General features: G+C 36.3%; 1 protein-coding gene across 1 annotated transcript in view; it reads left to right on the forward strand.

Moving 5' to 3' along the window:
- Window positions 1–86: 86 nt before the first annotated feature.
- The window catches only part of LOC104491983 (dynein heavy chain 5, axonemal-like), a gene marked incomplete at its 5' end in the record, with an annotated part of 143474 nt that continues 119862 nt past the window's right edge, over window positions 87–23698 (forward strand). The window contains 18 exons of the mRNA XM_010134480.1: window positions 87–161; window positions 2467–2550; window positions 3556–3627; window positions 4660–4761; window positions 5597–5783; window positions 7096–7261; window positions 7363–7456; window positions 8619–8717; window positions 10053–10234; window positions 12359–12478; window positions 13183–13384; window positions 16169–16264; window positions 16969–17142; window positions 17235–17324; window positions 18030–18185; window positions 19159–19298; window positions 20918–21069; window positions 22845–23052. Of these exons, the coding sequence (XP_010132782.1) occupies window positions 87–161; window positions 2467–2550; window positions 3556–3627; window positions 4660–4761; window positions 5597–5783; window positions 7096–7261; window positions 7363–7456; window positions 8619–8717; window positions 10053–10234; window positions 12359–12478; window positions 13183–13384; window positions 16169–16264; window positions 16969–17142; window positions 17235–17324; window positions 18030–18185; window positions 19159–19298; window positions 20918–21069; window positions 22845–23052 (2399 nt within the window). The remainder of the gene's footprint in view (window positions 162–2466; window positions 2551–3555; window positions 3628–4659; window positions 4762–5596; window positions 5784–7095; window positions 7262–7362; window positions 7457–8618; window positions 8718–10052; window positions 10235–12358; window positions 12479–13182; window positions 13385–16168; window positions 16265–16968; window positions 17143–17234; window positions 17325–18029; window positions 18186–19158; window positions 19299–20917; window positions 21070–22844; window positions 23053–23698) is intronic.

Here is a 23698-nt window from a genome sequence, read left to right on the forward strand (position 1 = left end):
AAATTATTATTATTAAATATATTTACAAAATTTCTAGTCTTTTGAAACTACTTCACAATTAACTACAATTGTCATTTTATTTTTAGTTTCAACTTATAGAACAATTCTTTGCCCCTAGTGGACTTAAAAAGTTGCTCTTCTTTTATCAAGATGTATTGCAGGTATGTTTCTGTTATTACTTCTGCAAAAGCAAAGTTGCATTTTTTAAAAAGATCACGTGACTGTTGCAAAATTCTGAAAATCTTAACAGATAAATTTTTTTGCCATGCATGCCAACGTGAATGGATCTCATTCTTTAGATACTGCTATCTTGGCTCACACGAAAACATGAGATTGCCCTATGCCATGGTGGGATACTGATCTTGTTTTCACAAAAGAAAACTTAAAAATGGCCAAGTGAAGTAAAAATCCAGACTTCAAAAATGATAAAGATAATTGAGGCAAAGTGTTCACAGTATTCGGAGTTTAAAAATCTAGATTATCTAACATGAGTATTACACGAATGGGGGAACTGTCTGTATAAGAACCATTTTATCTTCACTTTTTTGTTTGAACTGCACAAACTTCAGTATGGACAAAGCACTGATTCAAGAGGGTGAAAAATGGTGCAATTTCTTTCTAAATTAAGGTGGCTTCACGTTCAGGTCTGTCCCATTCTGTGGAAAATAGTCTTAAGCTTGGAAAACTAGAACTAGAAATAGGGTAGATGTAGTCCCCAAGATACATTTCTTTCCCTTTCAATTTTGAGAAACAGCATCCTCTTCCTAAAAAATAAAATCTTTTTTTCAGCTTCCAGTGAGTGTATGATATCAGAAGGTGCCAAGAGACCTTGAAATTGCCAAACATGACTATTGTGGGCTTCTTGAACTGCAGAAGTCCTTTCTCAGTACTTTCAGGTTATGTCACTGAGGAGCTATGTTAGGGTGAGCTAAGTCACCATGTGGTGGTATTTTTGGCTTGTCGGAGAGAAAGCCTAATTGATAATGCTTGATCATCAGTTAAGTGCAAGAATGAGTTACAGATTCATTATAACCTAGATAAGTTAAAAGAACTTTTGAAGTGTTGCTGGAACTGCTTAGAGACTTTGCAAAGCACAGAATCAGCTCAACTGTCAAAACAGTTTAATCAGTTCTTCCTTTCATTGGGACTGTGCGTGCACTTTTCTGGGATGTATGTGTTGTTCTCTGACTTAAATCAAAATGAAACTAAAATCTTGTAATTTTTTTTCCTTAACTGACAAGCCAGAAATAAGTGCCCAGCTCAGGTTAAGCAAAGCATTTCATTTCTGCATTTAATTTTGTTTTGTTTTTGGTCTTTTTAGCCATAAAAATATGAAGATTTTGTGGCAAAGTATCATAGCATAAAAATAAATGTTCTTGATGGAAAGTATGAATGCTATCTCTAGCATCTTCCACCCCATTCTGATGAGTCAAGGTATCCTATTGACTGTTCTATCAACAGTTTGGTTTCAGACGTCTTGGAGAACTGGCAATTACTCAGGGACAGTATTATAAGTGCTTGACCTGTTATCCATTTTTGGCCATTCTTGGAGACAAAACACTGGTCAGGGCAGACCGTTAGCCTAATCTAGTAGGCATGTTCTTACCAAGAATCTTCAAAGATCCTTCCTTCAGTGCTGCCCATCTCTCTTCACCAGCTTGGGTGCATGATGTTGACTTGAGACTGTGCATAGGGATTAGAAGATGCTGATTTCAGGTGGAAGTGGGGAGCTGCCACTCTGTACCACACATCATACATTTAGTCTGGAAGGAGATGAACATTTGACTTTTTAGGAAGAGGCTTCTCCTCAACTTGAAAGAGAAATATACCTGCAGGCTTCTTCTATATTATTTTCTGTTACATTCTTCTGAGTTTCAACAGAATATTTTCCAAAGTGCATGACAGAAAATTAGAGGGAGGCAGGTCTTTATTAAGTTTAAACTTCTTTGTTGCTTCAAAGACGTTGTAGATGCATCTCAGTGGGGAGGGACCTATGACAGCAAGGCTTCTTGGAGTGAGTTTTTCAGAGTGATGTATGGTTAAACACATTGCATTGTTGGTGGGATCTAATGGTGTTGCTTTTGAGTCCTGCTCGCAATTACATTATGATTTTGCAGACCAGGCACATGACTCTTTCTGTGAGACATCCAATTTGTTTCCACAGAGGAAGCTGAGCTCTAGGAAATATCTCAGATTTAATTTCATTATATTTTCTGAGATTTTTTTTTTCTCCCTTGTTTGATTTTCTTCTGAAAGAATAGGGCTTTGAAACTGTTTGCTGGAGATTGTGGGGCTCATGCAAAGCTTTTTCTCCAGATAAAGCCAACCTCATTATTTCTATCTTGGAATTACTAGCTGATTCAGAATGAGCTTAGCTGTAATTCACATATTCAAACAGGATGAGGTGTTTGTGTGATAATAGATTCTATTTTATTAACCTCTTATTTATAATTTTATTGCTAACAGAAGTCAAATGCATCACTGAGGTCAGATGGGTCAACCAACAATTTGCTTCAGAAGAAGTTATTTATTACCATGGGTTCTGCTGAGGTATGGTTGAAAAATTCATTAGATGACATTTGAAAAGTAAACTATTGGAAAAACATACTGTAATGTCTAAGCATTATTCAGCAAGATATTCAAAATGATCACTGAGATTTCTGATTTTCTTTCTTTCCATTTCTTTTGGGGGGAATTGGTGTACCATATATAATTTTCTTTGAATAAGTCATGGTGTGGTCTTTTTTTTTTTTTCCCAATGAGCTTATATTAACCGTGTTATGTTAGAAAAGACATAACTGAAGAATTCTTTCACTCCTTTGCCAATTGGACCAATTGGAATGGCTTTTCAAATTTGTTTTAGTGGAATTATTATTAGATTTAATAGGTTAAAAATAAGCATTGTTGCATGCTGAGTTGAAACTTTTACATTACTTCAGTCCATTGAAAAGATGAAAAAACATGTTAAGAAGTATTTGGGTCATAAGTTTTTTGTAATCTTTTAGGCTTCCTTTTTAAAAAATTAAATAAATGTCATTCTAAGATGATCCATTCTGGTCTAAGTATCTATGAAAACTACTTTAAATATTTGAAAGCTGTAATTTCTTTCGGTTGATTTATGTTGGCAAATTCAGAAAGGGCTTAGACAATCTCATAGATAGGTCCATAAATAAATACTAAAATGATTGTATAGGAGCATGTAATCTAACAGCACTCATACAACAGTTGCAGGTGATCAGAGAATACAAGAGGAATGGAGCCCAGGAAGCAGCCTAGCTTGCAGGCTGTCTCTGAAGTGCATTTTCTTACTAGAGATGTGATACTGGACTGGTCAGCCCAGAAGGGCATTTTAGACATTCTTGTGTCAGATGGAGAAAAAACAGTATTTAATTTGAGGGGAACAGATTTTCAAAGATCTTGCAAACAATTCACTACCTTTTTGACTAATTATTGTTTTACAATTTTGTTTTCATCACATCTTTAAGTTGTTAAGTATATAACTTTTACTGTAGATGTGTATTCTTTTTAACTGTATGCATTTTGTCCATTTTACAGGACTTTACAGGAACCTGTGCATTTTTCCTAAGAACATCAGATAAAGTTATAACTGCATTGAATGTTTCCCAGGTCAGACCAAAATCATGCAGCATTTGTCTTAGACCTTTATTCACGCGGCTGGAATCAGAAGTGGAGAGTGCTTTTACGAAAATGTCTAGTTCTGTGTTTAAAAGAAGTTATTTCTCATCTGAATAAATATTTATGATAAAGAAATGTTCTAATGATTTGGAAACTAGCTACTGCAATATTATTAAAAATAAAAATAAAAAACTCATTATTAATCAGCCATTAAAATATAAATTTTAATGGCAATAGGGATTAAAGACCTAAACCAGATTTTCTTTTAAGTAGTGAGCCTAAATTATGGAAATGTTGCACTTAAATGACTGTATCTTCTAAACTTTTCAAAAAAGATTGCATTTGAAACTAACTAGAGTAACGTTCTTCTGCCAATAGTAGATTTAGTTGTGTATAAGAAAAGGACTGTAACAGCCTTTTAAGATATACTTGTGTTCTTAGGAAATATTTTCAATAGAAGAGCATTCAGATACTAACAGCTAAGAACAGACATGAAAGACAAAATGTATTAAGCCTGAAATCATGTTCTCGAAAATTCTGATGTGCTCATTGTCATGCTGTACAGATCTTCTTCACAGAATCATCATCCGGCCGGAAGAGACCTCAAAGATCATCGAGTCCAACCGTTACCCTTACACTGCCAGGGTCCCTACACCATGTCCCTCAACACCAGATCCACACGATTTTTTGTTATTCATCACACTGTTTCTCTAAAAGAGAATTATAAATGTATAGTAGTCTTAAGATTAATTAATGTATTGATGTTAAATGATTAATTTTAATTGGTTGCTGGAGTGTTGCTACAATATAGGACTGACTTCTGCCTTAAGGGCAAGTAATGAAATTTCTGGCTGAATTTTAGTCTATGTCCAGTCCAAATTCAGTAGCTGGGGAGCAGTATCCTCATGGAACCTAGGTAGTTATGGACTGTATACATGTGTGCCCCGTGTCTGAATTCCACTCAGATCGTATAATGTTGCAGAAGCAAACATGCGCTCTGCTAATTTTTGTTTCTTCCCAAAGGAGGTGAATTTTGGCGTACTTGATTGTACAAATGGAAATATCCTTCAGGGCCTGGAATTTTTCTTGACCCAAATAATGATACCAGCACTTAAATCCCAACAGGTAAGCAAATAGCTGGTTCTTTTTCTGAAGAACATGTGGGGTTAAGGCAAGTATTTATGCATCAGTTGAACATAAAGCAGAGGGTACAAAAAGATATAAATCTAATATAGGCCTTTATGGGAGTCATGCAATTTGTATATCTGTTTGAATTTCATATAGTTATTATTTTCAAGCAATCACCCCAGCTGTAATGCTCATGTCAAAGGAGAACATTGCATAGCAGCAGTACTAAGGTAAAACTGGGATGACTTAATTAAAATTACATTAAGCCTGGATTGAAAGAAGTGTCAAGTCCCTCTGGCAGCACAAGGGATTGGTCCATGATTTTATTATAGAGCATGGGCAGCAAGCGCTTTGTTACAAGAACCCAGCTTCTTTCAGGAGTCCTTGTTCTGTGGCACTCATAAAGCATCACCGTTGGTTCTGTTGCCTCCAGAAGTACATGGTCAGTGGCTATCATTCACCCAGGAGCAGAAAGGGTGATTAGATTCTGTTTTCTCTATTCAGAGAGCACCAAGTCAGACTGAAAAAAAAGACAATTAAATGTGAAGACAAGAGAGCAGGGAGACATTTTTATTTCTTGAGAGCATCTTGCTTGTTTGTCTCTTCCTGTCTGCAAAGTAATTAAATCAATGCACACTTTAAAGTATTTATGTTATAGTACAGGTGAGTGTATTTTAAAGACCATATTGATAAATCTTGATATACCGCCATGAATAACAAATACCTTTCTAATGAAAAATAAGATGCCTTTTGTGTTCAAAAAACAGAAGGAAAGTGTGACCCTCATTTTACTTTTTTGATTGTTTGTTCGCATAAATCATAAAATAATTAGAACTGGGGAGCTGTGAAAGAAGGCTTGAAGAACAGCCAGATACAAGACTTTCTGTATTCAGTGGATAAATTTGTGGGTGCTTTGTCATCATCAAGACAGAATATAGAAGACAAAATTCAGCTCACAAAAGCGGATATTGATATTTATGTCAGCAACTTACGGAACCCATCCGACTACATAACTGCAGGTGAGTAATTCCTACAACAAAGCAAACACAATGATGCTGTTTATAATATAAATGTTATGTCTTTAGTAAAAAATTACTTTGAAAAATTAATTCTTCCCTGAGCTATATGTATTTTTCTGTTTCCTCTTGCCAGGTTTCTGACTGTGTAGGCATAAAATCATCAATCATTTGCCCATCATTTAATTCATAAATCTTAAAGGATTAGGTAGCTCCTTGACATATTATGTACACAGGGGCCTGTGTTCCTCCTAGTTCGCACCAAGTAGCTGCTGAGTGAAGCTACTAGTGTGTATATACATATACTATACATAGTATATACTATACATATATACACGTGTGTATATATAAATATACATATGCTAGTGTGTATATGCTAGTGTGTATATGCTAGTGTGTATACTCGACACTTTCTTCAATACTGGGGAAATCCTATCCAATATTATGTCTGGCTTTGAGGCTGTGAGTCAAGACAAAATGTATTTATAAAAATTTATATATATACATACATGTATATGTAAGAAAAAGAGTAGTTTTGTCTCTTTGAACAGTAGCTTTCCACCATTCTTATCACCACATAGATTTTCAGAGTGAAATAATGCCAAACCAGTCAATACTTCTGCAATCCCTCTCAACCCTACATGAGCCTATGGCAGGACAGCTTCTGCAGAAGAACTAGTGACTCTTAAGATGAGGCAATAATGTTATGTAGCTGGACAAGTTCTTTAGATCCATTTAGCAGGAGAAGCTCTAAGAGTTCTAAATATAATGCACCAAGTGAACTGGAGTCTTTCAGCTGCCAGGGTAATCTAAAATATGTGCTGACTTATAAATTGTAGGGGCTTTTTGTGACTTTTTGTGACTGTTAATAATGGCGTCTGTTACGTCATGCTTTTAATGTGGAATAGGCTGCAGTGACAGAGAAAGAAATGTTAAGTAAGCCTTTACTTATGAAATACAAGCAGAAAAATATAGACATAATAGTTGATGTATTTCTTGGACCTCTGAAACACGGTTCTCCCAAAACTGCATCGCTGTATTTTTTTTCCCTTATGAACTCACTGCATTTTTAACTGTTTCCATTCTAAGAGATAGATATGCAGTAATAGTAGAGTACGGAGATAAAAGTTGTACCGGTGTGCGCCTTGTTGTTACAGTCTTATTCTTTTCCTGTTGTTGGTCAGTGATTTGAATATACTCAGCTTACATGGAATATACTCAGCTTATGTTTGATAAGAGCATTTCACTTCTGTAGTTAGAAATCTGTATTTATTTATTGGTACTTATGAGACTGACCCATTCTATGATTCTGAAGGCAGTAACGCAGAGGTCACTGAGAAACTTGAAGGAGTGGTCATGATTTGGATCAAACAGATCAGACAAGTTTTAGTGGAGAGTGAACAAATGAGAAGAGAAGCTGATGACATTGGTCCATCTGCAGAGCTGGAACACTGGAAGACAAGAATGTCGTCATTTAACAGGTTAAATCTCTGCATTATTTCTCACAGAGTCTAAAAAATATATATTTTAAATGTTAGTTTTTGTTCCAAAGAGAGTATTAAACATGTTTCTTTCTTCAAAGCCTTTTAGAGGAGATCAAGAGTTCAAGAGTAAAGAAAATTATAAGTATTCTTCAGGCAGCAAGATCAAAGACATTAAAGCCGTGGAAAGAGCTGGTAATTGCTATGTTTTAGTGAAAGTTTGAGATGAGTACAGTACTGTATTTGTAACACACAAACTGAACTGAACGCAATGCTAGAAGTAATTTTGAGTGTGTATGCTGGTTTTGTACTGTTGTTTATTATCCGTTTGTCGAAACATTTAACACTGACGATTTTGAAGTTAAATAGAAAACTTGGAGTCAATGCTTCTGTAACGAGTCTTTCATTAACATAGTGGGCAGAATGGTTGTGCAAAAGTAGAGCAATGCAGCAATACAACATTTTTCTGTTGCTCTCTGACTGTACCCTGTGCCGGCCAGCTGTAGAGATGTCTGAAAGTTCATCGTATTGCTTTTAGAATTACTGACATCTGGCTTTTTGTAGCATAGCTGCTCCTTCCAGTAAGTGGATGTCTGTAGCATCAACTTACCAGTCAAAACTGTAGCATAGCCAGAAAATAAGCTGTAGACCACGTACAGCCAATCAGACACACCCCCTCCAAAACACTAGTGTAGATCTCCTAGCACTTAGGAAGGTATTCTCCTGTTTTCAAAATAGATCAGGAAAACAGTGTCACCTTTCTGAGTTTTTTCTTTTCTGCTTAACATGTTTGCAGACTTCTATGGTAAATGGAATTTGGATGAGAGTGTCTGTACAGAGCCAGTACAAGCCAAGGTTGATGACCTAGATTTCTTTCCTCATACAGAATTGCCTCCTAAGTACTGAGTGGTTCCAACTATCATGAGCAGAAGGATATACAGGCATTAGCTGTGACCTCATTTTCCCTAACAAGTATTTATTGAAAAATGATGGGAAACACTCTGGTACATTTCAGGGATCTTGTCTAAGTTCTGTAGTATGGGTACCATGTTAAAACCATTCTAAAATGTAAGTTGGATTACAAAACCTACACTGTTCTACTTCCATCAGGGAGACAAAGCTTTGGGGGTCTAAGTAAGAGGTTCCTGTAAATCACATCCAAAAAGTTGCTGATTGCCAGGTAGCTCTTACCAATTCTTGCATGTAAAAGCAGTTGTTTCTTATGTAAAGAAATACATGTGGAAAATGTTTCCAAGATGGAATCACAGTCTTCTAGTAGCATCCACTGTAGAAGAGGAAGACACTGTTCAGTAAATTTCCATAGTATTAATTCTATTTCTGTTTTTTCTTCCTTCAGGATGGTAATATAACAATTGCTGCCAATGAAGCTAAAGACAATGTGAGATATTTATATACATTGGAAAAATTTTTTGGTCCACTTAGCAAAGCTTCACCTGTAAGTAGTGCTCTGAAGACACTTAACTTGAAACTCAGAAAACAGAGTAAAGGGGTTTGCTGCTGAAAGAAAAATATTTCTCCTTCCAGTATTTAACTTCTATTCTTAATGATTAGTGGATTAACCCCTTTGATATTAGTGAACCGAGTTTACAGGTTTTGCATAAGTCATAGATAATACTTTTTGTCATTCCAGAAGATAATTGAAAGGCATGAGAAAAATGAGCAGAAGATTATGTTTTTCCAAACCTAATACCATGCTGAATTGTCTGTGAGGTTGGGCCTTATATATGGTACCTCTTCCTGTCTCCATGCTTCAGTTAGGAGTTACTCATGATTGTTTTAATGCAAATACCATAAAATGATCTTCATAAAAGGCTTCAGTTAAGCTGTAATTGGGCAGCTTCCACTTATTTTAAATGTTAAAGTTGTTTCTCTTGGAAATAGTACATATTTACTGTTTTCCTGTTTAAAATGATAAAACTTGTTTTCCTGACCATGCGGGTCTTAGATTTTCCTTTTTTAAGTGAGAGCATGAATTTTGAAAATGGAGCCACCAAGTAAAACTGACTAAGCTTACATGAAATCAGAAGATTTACACGTAATTACAATTTTTCTAAATATTATGTTTAAAGCTTGAACTCTGTTTGAATCCATTATGCTGTTTTGCACCGTTTTGTTTTGTTTTGTTTTTTCTGCAAATAATCACTGTTCTGTCATACTGAACTTGACTTTCAGATACCGCACTTCCTTCATCCTTTTCTAGACCTGTCACTGTGTCTTGTTCTGGGTTCTCAGTATATCTGGCTTGCATGCATTTCTGTAGGATCTTTCTGTGGGAAGGTTCAGTATCCTCAGTAAGAGAGACAGGAGACTTGTCTCTCTCTTCTGGATTTCTCTTCTGTTGTAGGCAAAATGTGCAAACACCATCTTTCTTCTTCTCCTCCTTCCTACAGCAGGCCAGCTCTTCTGTGGCAGTGTATGACTTCTTTTCCTCAGGCAGCATAATCCTTTGCAAAGCAGACTTTCATGTACTAGAGGCTGTGGCTAAAAAGAGTACAGCCCCTGTTTTTCCTCTGGAAAATCCCACCCTGGAAGAAGACCTGTTTATTTATTCATTACCCATTTCCATTTTTTCCTCTTTGTCATAGTGTGTTAGGTTCCTGAAAATGAATGGGATGGTCCAATTCATAATGAGGTGTCTACCAGAACAATACGTTACAATGAAAAAGATGATTATCCGCTCACAAACATATTCCCAAAGCTGTCGTGTTTTCTGTTGTGTTAATTTTTAGGAAATTTTAATTGCTGACTTTCCCTTTTTTTCTTATTGTAGGTAACAATGATGGAACATGTACCCAGTTTAATGAATACTGTCTGTATGATCTACCATACATCACCATACTACAACACTTCAGACCGCGTGACATCTCTTCTTCTTAAAATCACCAATCAAATGATAAACACATGCAAGACATATCTATGTGAAGGTGTTTTGAAAATCTGGGATCTGGACAGGTGATAGAATTTTAATAATTTCATCTTCTTTTATTAACACTGGAAATAAAATTATAGATTAGTAATAAAGATTATTAAAAGGTAAATTTAAGTAGCCCCTTGTCTTCCTACCAGGCACTGATTCCCATGTTAACTTTAAGCTTGTGACTACTCATTTTGTGTGGAATTAAGTACTCTGCAAAAACAAATTTCCTATGTGTTGTGAAAATAACTGGTATTGAAAAGCATATAAAGCATATCAGCATACAACACTCTATATTTTGTTCGCGTGGCTTTTTCTTAGACCAAAACATACCTGAGCAATTAGGAGTGGGAGATAATGTTCTTCATAATAATGAAATAATGAGACTGGGAGATAATGTTCTTCATAGCAAAATTCCATCTAAGATTTGTATTTTGCTGTTAGTGGACAGGAAAGTCAGTTTGAAGAAGGGGACAATATATACAATATATACCAGGAAAAGAATCACAATTCAGTTGTACATACCTAAGTCTAGTTTTGTACTTCTTTTCTATTGTTCTTGTTACAGCTGTTAGTATAGCAAGTATAGCAAACCAGCATTTGCTGATTTTCAGCAAATGTTAGGCACTGTAGAGAAAATGAACAAAAAGTTTGCCCCATCTCTAAGGAGTTTGCAATCTAAAACAGAAGTGGATGGTGAGACGGAGGAAGTAAAACCCGAAGTCATGCAGTACTGGTCACCTAGAACAACAGTGTTTTCAGCAAACCTTGTGATGCCCTTGGATGTTTTGTAAGCACTACTGCCAGGAGAACTAAAGGAGACATTTCAAGGAAGGGCCAAGTTAGCTGCTCCATGGCTACTTGCAAGGAGCTGCTCCCAAGTGCTACATACAGCATAAGAGGAAGCACAGATGTTTGTATGAAACCTAACAAGCGGGTGGTGAATTCTTACATCACTGGTAGAACAAGCATATCTGAAGGATGAGAAGTTAAGTGGAGATAGCCTAGGAAGAGCACATACTATAAGAACAAGCCAATTATTTTCCTGCAAAAGAGAAGGGATAAACCGTAGAGACAGGTTAAGATGAGCATGACATCTAAAGTTTTCAACTAGAAAATAGTCTCTTGAAAGAGTATAATTGGAGCAAGATTATGGTTACTGAAGTGAGAAAGTAAAGGTCTTACAAGCTTGATCAAGACATACATCGTCAGGATGCCTGTGCTTAAATTCCAGCCAAGTCAAAGGTGACACAGGTAACAGGCTAGGAGACATACAAGAAAATCTAACAAATAATTTGGATTCTTCCTGTATTTTGGTGTGGGTAAAGGGAAGTTTTCAGATATTACTTGTAATCAATTGAGTACTACTGGCTACGTTTATTCTAAAGACTTAATGTAAGTAAAGGTAGAATATATTTGTTTGTTTATTCTAGCTGAATTTATTTTTGAGATGTTCTTCTCATTTACTTATTTGCTCTTGCTGTCCCTGCAAAAGTTTCTCTTTGCCCCATTAGTGGTTTCAATCTATAAAGTTTGATTGTAATTTTAATTCCCAATGATCTTTTGGAGTACAAAAGACAAAGCCAAAGTGGAGCAACAGTCTTGGGTTATGTCTAAGTTCCACACCTTATTTATTTTCTCTCATGTACAGTAGTACTGTGGGGTATAAGACTGTGGATAAGATGTAGCTATTTGTGGCCATAGGAACCAAGATTCTCCTGGTGAATCTTTTTAAAGAAACAGGACTTTCCTCATGCTTTCTGTAGTCTGAAAAATACCTCTGCAATCCTGTCTGCTTAGAAAAAACAAAGAAACAAAAGGAGAACCTATCAGCTATACCCTGTATACAAAAGATGAGAAATAGTGAACTGCGGGCATTCAGTAGCCAGGGTTTACCTGGTGTAAGTCGTGTTTGAAATGTGCTGTGAAAGTTTTGGTTTCATGACAGTAAAACCTAAACTAAAAATATCCAATATATATTACAAATGTAAACCAAAAACTTTTAATGTAATCCTCATATTTTGAATATTTTTCAGGCAATGTGTAATTTTATGTTCTTATTTTGCAAGGTTGCGTATCTGACTAAAATGTTCTAATTTTATTTATACTTATCTGAAGAGATCGTTAGGATGATTTTCTGTCTTCTGTGCTCTCTTCCTCAGGCAAGAATTGCTAAAGAGGATACAACAATGCATTTCCCTCAAAGAACAGTACCAAACATCCTTTCAGAGAATTAAGAAGGAGCTAAAAGAAAATCGAAGTGACAGGCAATTCGATTTCAGGTACGTAATTCACTCTAATATTGAATCATATTCATTTATACAATTCATAAATTAGATGATACTATATCTACTGGCTAGCATAAAATGTAAATACTCTCTTAAAATGTCGTATGTGTTATAATCAGAACATGGCCTTGCAGGAGTTTGGTTTTTTTTTTTTTTAATTCAGGAATAAACCAATGGCAGGTTTTTGCCAGTCACCTGTTGATTTAGCAGATGTCCAAGGGAACTTCACGGGATTTAATGGCTGTGTTAATTCAATACCTATATTTAGGTATGGTCTGAAATCCCAATAAATCTGAGTCATAAATATAAGTGAAAGTAATACAGGGGAAATTAGCCAGGTTTGGGCTGGTTTGTCTATTACAATGCCAAAGGGAGTTGTACTTGTATTGGCACTTAAAGCACAGGGCATTTCTTAGTATCATACATTCACATTTTGATGTCCTGCAGATGTCTTATTTAAAAGAGTAATTCCTGTGAAATATAGTAAAGGCTTTTGATTGACATATATAATGATTAAGCATTTTCTGGTTTATATACATTACTTTAAAATGGTTTTTCCTTGAGTTGTAATTATTACAACAAAGACTTTTTAATGTGCAACTTTGTAGCAGTTATGTTAGAATATATGTGGGTAACAGAAAAAAATTTATCACAAATAGATTTGCATAACAATCCCTCTGTTGCTTTTTTATTGCTAGTGAAAACTACATATTTGGAAAATTTGATACATTCTGTAAACGTTTGGAGAAGATTTCAGATATGAGCAATATTATGGAAAGCCTTTTAAAGCTCCAGCGTATAAAAATAGAAGGTATTGAAGAGATCAGTACTCATTACCAGAGCATTGCTACACACACCAAATCCAAACAGTATGATGTTCTGGATCACAGGAAAAAAGAGGTGTGTACATTCAGCACTTCTCTGACAGTCACTCCTTTAATTCTCTGCTTTTCACTGGAGTTATGCAAAGAAGATTACATTTTATAACAATGCATATAGTATTTTGCTGTAATAATAATACTTTTATATCTTTTAATACAATCTGAAAGTACTTGGGTAAATTTGGCTTTTATTTCAAATGTTAATGTTAATTTTTGCTGAACTGTTTTGTGTGACTGGTAATGCCATACACAACTTTTACTAAACTTTTTTTTTAGATGCATCTATTTTGAAATGCCAACTGAAAACTAATTCAGGCACGTCAATGCATTAAAAACATTTTATCTATTGCAAGAGTTTTTCAGTGTTACTGAAAATACTTAGTGGAATAAGTAAAGGTAGTATTATAGTGAAGGTAGCAAAGATAAACTTTTGAGAGAAGAAGTGAATGATATCACCCCCAGCACTGAGCAGGGTGGTAAAGACGAAAGTGACTTTTCAGGTACTTCAGACTCATGTTTTAATACATCCTGCACATGCTGGAATTGAGCTGCTTTTATGGAGCTGTAGCCTACAAAGCAAGTAGTATTCGTAGCCTCACAATAGAAGTACGTAAAACGTTGACTTATGGAGAGTAAGTGCCTTCCTGAACCGTACGTTGCAACTGTCAGGAACTTCCCTTAAATATTTAATTCTGGAGTACATTTGGCTTTCTTCTAACTGGATGACGGCTTACATTTCTGTTATATTCAATGTGTGGCTCTTTTCTGAAAGAGAATTACTGGTACCTGAAGTTTGAAGGTGCACACATACACATAATACATTTCTACATAGGTCTGGCCACACAGCTCAACAGAGACTGAAAACACAGCAATCACACCATTGCAGGCTGTGTTAATGGCCTCATCCTGTACCTCTCTGACTGAGCAGGAGCAAAGCCTGTTAGTAGCAAATATATATGCATGGATCCATCAAGTAGCTGGCCTTACACAGTCTATCCAACAATTGGCCCCTGAATACCCAAGTCTCCCCATTTTCTGGACTTACAAACTCCCTCGAGGCCCACAGCTCCACTCCAGTTGCTGGTATTCAGACCTAAACACACACACAGACACATGCACCATGGGTACCTCCAGTAACGGGTCTTAGGCAATCAGTATACCCTCTTGACCCCTAGATCCCCTTGCTCTCCTGGTCTCTGACAAACACACACACACACAAGCAAACAGTTATTTCTTCCAGTTGGTCTGGACTTAAAACCTTATCGGTAGCTGACCTTCAGACCCTACCATCTCTTTGGTAGCTGGCTGGAGCCTCCAGGTCCCTCTGGTAGCCAACTCTTAGACCACTCACGTCTCTTCAATGTCCACCCCAGACTTAATGGTTGCTCCAGCACTTGGTTCCCATGCTTCTGTCCTGTTTGCTGCCTAGTCTGGTTTGGTACTGTCTGGCCATTACGTGCAACATACACACTCACACAGAATGCACATGCTCCAGTGTCTCTAGTTGCTATGATTAATTTTTTCCTGCTCTGGTTGCTGATGCTTAGACCTCAGTACGCTCGAGTTTCTCCAGCTGCTGACTCTACAGATGCACAAGCCTCAATGACCTATGGTCTCCATAGAATGGTTTGGGTTGGAAGGGACCTTAAACATCACCTAGTTCTAACCCCCCTGATATGGATGGGGATATCTTCCACTAGATCATATTGCTTAAAGCCCCATCTAACCTGACCTCGAACGCTTACAGTGATGGGGATCCACAACTTCTCTGGGCAATTTGTTCCAATGGTTCACTACCCTTATAATAAAGAACTAATTCCTTATGTCTAATCTAAATCTCCCCTCCCCCACTTTTTCTTAAGTTCATGACCCTCACCCAATGTCCTATCACTGCAAGATCTTAGTAAAACATCTCTCCCCATCTTTCCTATAAGGCCTCTTTAAGCTCCCGCTACTCTTGCTGTTGGTACATAGGCTCATATGCATGCTTGTGCACAACAGACCGTGTTGGTCAGGCGCAGGGTATGGCCAGATAAGGGTGCTGACCAACAACTTATTCACACGTGACTGACTCCTTTTATCCCATGGTGCCTCTGTTTCCCCTCACTCATTCCTCCCACAGCTATGTCTGTCCGTGCCTTCATTTCTTCCCTAAGTCCCATAATATTCTTTGTACCGTGTTGGTCAGGCGCAGGGTATGGCCAGATAAGGGTGCTGACCAACAACTTATTCACACGTGACTGACTCCTTTTATCCCATGGTGCCTCTGTTTCCCCTCACTCATTCCTCCCACAGCTATGTCTGTCCGTGCCTTCATTTCTTCCCTAAGTCCCATAATATTCTTTGTGCGATCCCAAAATGCTTTTCCCCAGTGAACTGTAATAAGTCCCTTACCTCCCTTAGTCTGTAAAGTGCTCTAAAGAGTGTGCCAGTTTCTTCATCGTAATGGGTTTCATACCAGGATGGTGAGTTAAGTGCTCTCCTGTGGTAGTGCTGGTAGTGTCCGGTGAGTGTGTTTTGTTCTCTTTGATTAGGTTTCCTCTGCCTGTTCTTGTTCCTCTGTGCCTCTTTGTACACATGAAGACAAGACTTTAATCAGATAACCTAACACTTCTTATTTTTTGTTTACTTTGCTTAGAATGTAAACACCTTTGTTACTGGTGTTGTTCCTGTTACCTTTAGTTCAGTGCTGAATACGTGTACTGGGCAGATAAAGCAAATTCCCCAAAAACTTCAGGGAAAGAATTTTGTGTGAAATGAAAGCAACACCATAGATGATTTTTTTCCTTTTACCCTTTTCTAGTTTGAAAAAGATTACCTTGAATTTAAGAACCAAATTGCAGTGTTGTACGAGTCCATACAAGAATTTGTGGATTCCTGGTTTGAGAAGACTGTAACTGTAAGTAATTTTACAAATGCAACCTCCTTGTTCTGGTGCTCTGAAAGCCACAGCTCCTACTGAACTCCTTCATTACTGCCAGTGTTCTGTACTGTGCGGGTGGCTGCCTGAGATGATGTCAGAGGACATCAAGCCTATTACAAGTTCTAAAAGTCCCTTGTGGAAGTGATGGAAGATAATGTTCATTGATACTTGGTGCCAGTTTTATGTACCATCTTTCCTTACCAATTTCATAACCTTATTTTTCTGAAGTTTATTTTCTTTCTTCATCCTGGTATTCCCCATATGTCCTGTTGCATTTCAAAGTTATTCCTGTTGGGCTGGCAGGGTAATGAAATAATTTATGCCGTCTGTAACCTGAATGTCAGTGGCCCTGATCATGATATGTTAATGAAGCATGAGTAGAGTTGTAGGTGTTCTACCACATGCGTTGGCAGAAGAAAAGGGTGATGATTTGAGAGTCAGAAAAAAATGAAATATTCTATTATATTCTAGTTGTAGCAGTTTCTTGGTTCATACTTTGGTAAATATTTTCTATATGGGACAAAATACAGAAGGAAAATTCACTAGCCAGGATGGACTCTCCTGTGTGTCTTAGAAAACAACTTACAAACTTACATAGCTTATAAGTTAAAAAAACAATTTATGGACAATGACCTTCTGAACTATTAACATTGCAGTAAATGCTCCATCCTCTTTTTTAGACTGAACAGATGCTGGGACTTCTGATAAAGCTGGAACAAGTAGGAGAAAATCATATTGATCTCAAGGAGAAGTATACCATTGTCCTTCACCAGTACAGCCAAGAATTAGAATTTGTTCGACAGCTCTACCAGAAGCAAAAAGAAAACCCACCTATACCACGTAATATACCACCAGTAAGAATGAAATAAGTGAGAGAGAAAAAAGGCTTTGCTTTTTGATTGTTTTTAAGTTAATGAAAATATAACTCATATCTTTTCTGTTTTAGGTAACAGGAAAGATTATGTGGGCTCAGCAGTTATACAGAAAAATTGACCATCCAATGACATTCCTTAAAAAGAAAACCACACTTCTGAAGGTTGGAAATTAACAGAGGAAGATTTATGCTAAGCTTTCAAGCATGTTATTAACAGATACATGATTTATTTTTATACTCCTAAGTGCACTTTTCTAGCAACTTGTATTCAAGCTTATCCAATGGGATAGGTGTCAGTGTTTGCTCTGGGATTTGAATTCCTTTTCACAAAATTATTATTCTGCAGCTGAGGACAGTTACTTCCCTTGAGACATGAAGCTGATGACTTAGTCCAGTGGTTTTTTTCTCTTTTGAGGCTCGATTCACGTTCATCCTGATAGCAGCACTGCTGCCTGTATTCCTAAGCTTAGAGCTCTCTATCTTCTGTGCTCCGTAATGAAGAGAACTGAGATGTTTAACCTCAAACACTAGCCACGCTTCATGGAAGAATATAATTTTTATATCTTTCTCAATGGGATCTGAATGTCTTGTGTGGGTTATAGTATAGACTGTTTTATGGGCAAGACTGGGAGGAAAAATCAGGAAAAGAGTTATATTGTTTAGAGCAGTTAAATACTTCCCAACAATTGAACTCCTATGTTTCTTTGTCTTCCCTTATCTCTAAAATAGCATAACTTAAAGATTTTGGTTTGTTTTGTTTTCCTAATGGTGGTGAGGAAAAGCTTACTGGACGGTGTTTCTGGTATGTTAAGAATCATTGAACTGATTAAATGGTGCTTGCTTTTTTTTTTCCCCCTTGAATTGCAGACACCAGAAATGAAAAAGGTTGTTAAGAGCTACAATAAAATGGCTGCAGTTCTTTTGGAGTTTGAACTTATTTATCATAGAGCCTGGTGCAGGTTTGCTGACCAGGCTAGAAATGCTCTGCGTGCTTCCTTACTTGTCAGGCACCCAGAAACGAAGGTGAATATGATTTATTTTTTGTATTACTGTTTCATTGTATAGTATTACATGTGCTACTTTAATCATATCAACGACAGTCCAGCACAGCATTAAAATAGACTTAATATGGTTAAAAAAATTAACTACTTAAATTAGATTTCTTTTTTTTTTTTGCGTATATGTATGGTACAGACTTCATCTTGTCCCTTCTTAGTAAGGCTCCTGCCTCATTCAGAGCATAAAAGAGGTGATACCCAGCAAATGCGTATCTATTTTTGACTTATCTACATCTTTTTAGATATTTTTCATGTTTTATTTTCTATGTTAACCAAAATTTTAGTCAAGGAAGGAATTTTTAGTTAGATTGTGATCTTTTCTGTAGTGGTCAACATCATTGTGCTGAGTAAATTGCATTCATTCCTCAATTTGTCTTCAAAACTGCTTACTGAGACAGAAAATCTTACCATTCTTGATTCAGATTATTTTTTTATGCTGAGATGCAGAGAAATTATGGTTAAAATGTGGCAATTTTTGAACTAACAATTCCATAATGGACAACTAGAACCTAGATTTCAAATTTATTTAGCATCTCAATAACATTTAGTTCCCTGAAAACTGTACAGAGATTAATGTTCACAACATTTCTTCTTAGTCTACTGACAGAGAAACTGAGATGAAAAGATGAATTAACTTCCACAGAGTGCAGCTGCCGAACTAGAATTAAACTTAGGAAGTCACAAGAGCCAGGTGGTTAGAGCATAGTGAAGGAGTCACATGAAATTGAAATCAGTGTAAGATATTGGTTGATTCATACTTTTGAAAATCCAGATATTTGTAGAGGAGGATAAAGATCTGTGTGGAAACATGGATATCCATTTGAAACATCTTCTCTAGTCATCTGAATCTTGTTATATGTTATATCACACTACATTTGACCACCAAATTACTGCCTTATTTTCTGTTCCTTGTTTTCCCTCTGTCCTGGTGCATGAAGGAATTTCTTGTAAACTTAGACCCAGTGGTGCTGGAACTGATGTATGAAACAAAATACCTGAAGAAAATGCATTTTGAAGTTCCAGATGTTGTCTTTGGCTTGTGTGCAGATGAAGAACAGATCAAAAGACATCAAATGGAGTGAGTGAACAGGTTTTGAATTTGATTTTCATCTGCAAATGGTAATCCCTAGATTTGTGTGTGTTGCAAAAGCTTTTGAATTATTAAAATTTTTCTATTTGGTGGCATTTCATTGAAATTTATTTGCCTTCCCCTGCATTTCCATGGCAATATTGGTAACATGCAGTTCTTTCTATCTCCACAAATGTCTCATTTATAGAAAATGCCTACATGCTTTTGTTTTGTTACTGTACAGCTGTGGTACTCCTGGGTACTGCCAAGGCATCTATACACTATAGCATAGGGATTATACTCAAAATATTACAGTTAACATCCAAAGCTTTTTTTTTTAATTAGAAAAACAAGCTGGAATTTACCACTTGATTAAGGCACAACCCAAACTTTTGTATAGGATACATCACCCAAGTCATAATTTGCTCTCTCGTGTTGAATATCTGGAATAACTTTTGTTGATTTTAAGTAATTTCTTTCTGCTTCTTGGAACAGTCATATTCTGTGTTGGAAAAGTTATTTTCGTTCTCAGGGATACTGATTTTTAATTCTGTAACTCAGTAACCAAGGATGATAGGTCTTAAAGAAGCCATTCTTTGTGAGAAGTGTTGTTAAATAGAAGTGGACAAAAAAGGACAAAGTTCAAAGAGTTTCATAAACAGCTTGAATTCAACTCTCCCCTTTTTCTATGGTTACTGCTTTCAGTCTTTCACTCTTATAATACCACACTTTCCATTAATTTTCTATGGATCTGTTTTAGGACAAACTAATCTAAAATTTCTAATGAGCAAGGCAAACTTTGTGTTATAGTCCTCTAAAAAGCAACAGCCATCCAACTTTTACCATCCAAGAGAAACAAAACAGTACAGAAAATATTTGCAATAAAAAAATGATCCGAACTTACTTTCTACTCTAAAAAAGACTTCAGACTTACTCTCTAAGCAAAGAAGGAATGCTCAGAGACTGTACATCTTTGCTTAAGCAACACTGAAAACACACTTTTGGGTATATTGCAAATGGGTTCTCACTATGAGGTTGGTAACAATGATCTTGAAAGTCATGGTTTTAATCTGGCACAAAACACCGCTATTACTTTTTTGTGCAGTAGTTCTTGCAAGGAACTCATGTATCTGACTTCTGAGTTGCATTTGCTTCTAATTCTTGTTTATGCAGCTTCATTATGTAGCTTCATTTTCATGGAACTATATTGGTAAGTCTTGATTCAGAATTTGGCCTCTTTTTCTTTGGGATTTGGTGTCCTAAGTGATTTGGATCTAGCTTTTCTTATAAGCAGTTTCATTTCATACCATGTCTTGTGCGATAGGGATAAGGGAACGAAAATACTGTGTTTTCAATTTCCTGGGGTTTTTACTGTAATTAATTTTCCTTGGAAGAAAGTTTCTCTAAATTGATCACAGTCACTTCACTGGAGGTACTTATTTCCCCAGTCTGGTTCTGTTGTTAATGCAGAGAAAGAGGTTTAGTTTGAGCTAGGAAGAGCTGGAAAGAGTTCTTATTTTTAGTGTGGGGTCAGAACTTGCAAATCTTAGTAAAGAAAATGTGTCCAGATTTCTGTATGTTTCAAATATCTGAGTTAAATGCATTCTTAACATGATTATGTCTTGTAGTCTCCAGAATCTATTGATCAGTTTTAAAGAGTGTCTGAACAGGATTCCTCTTATGCTGAAACCACTGATGAAACCATTCATAGGACAAGTTGAGGATGCCCTTACTCCGGGCCTGATGCAGCTCTCATGGACTTCTTTGAACATCAATAAATGTACGTAGTTGGAGAAGAAGTGATGAACTATTGATGGTGTTAGATGGTACTGGCCAGGTATTTCCCTTGTCAGTTTTAGGAAGAGCATTCCATCTATACGAGGGAAAAACATGCCAGGTCCCTCCCTCTTCATTATGGAAGTAAGTTAGACATGAGTAAGGTGAAAATGGTGTCCTGTTCTAAACTGTGGTGATGAAACCAGGCTGCTTGACAGCTATTTTAGAACTACCCTTGTTAAGCCATTTGTTTTACCAGACGTATCCTTTTTTTCCCCTTCCTGGTGATGCTCATTTACCACTCCTATGGCCTCCCACATAAACAGCCTTTTTACTCCAGTGATAAAATGGAAGCAAAATCACTGCAGAATTACAGTTTCTTGAAATCTGATAGAATTTCTTAATCATACTAAACATTATTGGTTATTGTGTTGAAGTGACTTGGTGAGGAGTGCTAAAAAATACAAACTGAATATATTAGTGGTTTTTTTTTTCTTCTTTTTTTCTTTTTTTAAGAAAGAGGCTTTCTGGCTTCTCATTTTTTGAAAATCATTAGTATTATAAAAGGATGGATTTTGCCACCCTCACCTCTTTCAACTGACACATTACAAATTCAGTTGCTGAGAGTATCTGGGCTAACTCCTGTTCCTGCTGCTGTAGCTGGAATGGAATTGCCCCAGGAAGGAATTCTTTTCTTGAGAGTGTGCCTCATATCTTTTTGAGGATGTGCAATGTGTAGCATGCCCAGAATATATGCTGGACTCTTGGTTCAGTGTATACGAAATAACTGCTAGCAATGTGCTGAACTCACTGTGCATGACCCTCATGTCTTAAGCACCTTATTTGCATCTAATATGTAGAAGTGTGGGAGCCCATGGTTGCCTTTTAGACTAAAACTCAGTAAAAAAGATGAAAAATGGATTTAAGACTACTTGTTTTATATATTAAAAGAAAGAAACCAACGATTTAGTTGAATTATTTGTCCATTTTAGTCAATAGAAAAAGACACCCTCAATCATTATCTTCCTGATAGGAATGGATGTTGTTTTCCAGTTAAAGCATCAGCAGTTGGACACCACTGTCACACTCCTCTGTCTTAGATATTGTAGCGATTTCTTTCTGCATACACTAAGAAAGAGTACTGGTGATTCAAATTATATTGTCTGGTAATAACAAATACAAAGACAAAGGGTGTCAGGTAAAGTATTTCTTTTTTGCAATGAAAATGTGAAGGACAGGGAAAGAATTTATCTATTTGGAAACAGTAATTTTGACTTAGTTTAATAAACGTATCTGTTAAAGGACTCAGTTTATCTCTTTCCAAAGCAAGTTAGGTCAAACACATGAAAGAAGAAATCTACTGGTTTAACCAGTATGTAATCTTGGCTGGAGGAATTTTAGCCATTAAATGTGTAAGTTAATTACAATTATTAAGTACTGAATTTCCCTGTAGACTTATGTAGAAGAACCAAAATAATTTTGGACAGTTTTATTCTTTCTATTTTCCACTGTATTTTCTTGATCCTTTTCTTTACAGTGTTCTTTAATATAAAAGAGATATTTTGAAGGCTACTGTATTATTTATTATAAAATGGTTTCATTTAAAGACTTCAGAGTAGAGTAAGTCCATCACGTTTTGGTTCCAGGCCTTAACTGCATATTTCATTGCCATTAAATCCTCATTTTATTGTAATACCAGAGAGGAGGGTGTAGAGCAAGATGAGATTTAAGTGGTCTGTATTTTGCATGATTCGTTTTAATTTTCTTTTCTTTCCATAGTTATTGAGAATGTTTATATTACCCTGAGTGAGTTGGACTATGTAGTCAAAGAAGCAACTGATACCCTGGAATGCAGAATTGAAAGAATTCTGGAGGATACATCAAACACCGCTCTGATAATTTTGCCAGAAAATGAACCTATAGATGTGCTTTTTTTCCTGGAACAGACAGAAAAGCTTGCTGTCTCTACTGCTCACAAACTGTCTCGGTAGGTTTATTCATTGCAGAGATTTGAAGGCCACATTTGGGAAGGACTATCTACACATTTTTTTATGCATAGAGAGTTTACTTTTAAAATTTTATTTTAACAGAGTAGTAGTTTAAATCAAAACGATAGTCTCAGGATGCAGGGAGAAACTGCCAAGGATCTTGAGCAGATGTAAGATTGCATATGTAATGTTAGCATTTCATTGTTGTTTTCTTCTCCTCCCCATTTTAATTGCTTGATTCTTAATGCTAGCTAGCTAATATAAGACTTCCCATCCTCCTGGTGCTGCAAATTTTTTGGACTGTGCTTACTTCCAGGTTATAGCAGAATTGATGCTTAGTTGTTCTCCAAAGAGATTTCTATGGTCACTGTGCAAAATAAGATACCTACTACTTATTTTTTCATTTTTAATTTACTAATTCTGGTTTCACATATTATTCCACTGTATCATAGTGATAAGCCTGTTTTATTAACTGTAGCTGGAAAATAACTTCTATTTTTTAATTATTGTGAAGTCAGTTTGAATCAGTTATAACAGAGTCTGAAACCAATGGGTTTCTTGGTAGTCTGCATACCTTAGTATCTTCCATTCCCTGTATGCCCAGGCAGTAGGGATAAGCTCAGAAGTATAAGGGGATTTCCCTAC

The sequence above is a fragment of the Buceros rhinoceros genome, unplaced genomic scaffold, assembly GCF_000710305.1.
Source record: "Buceros rhinoceros silvestris isolate BGI_N320 unplaced genomic scaffold, ASM71030v1 scaffold3354, whole genome shotgun sequence".
NCBI classification, from domain to species: Eukaryota; Metazoa; Chordata; class Aves; order Bucerotiformes; family Bucerotidae; genus Buceros; species Buceros rhinoceros.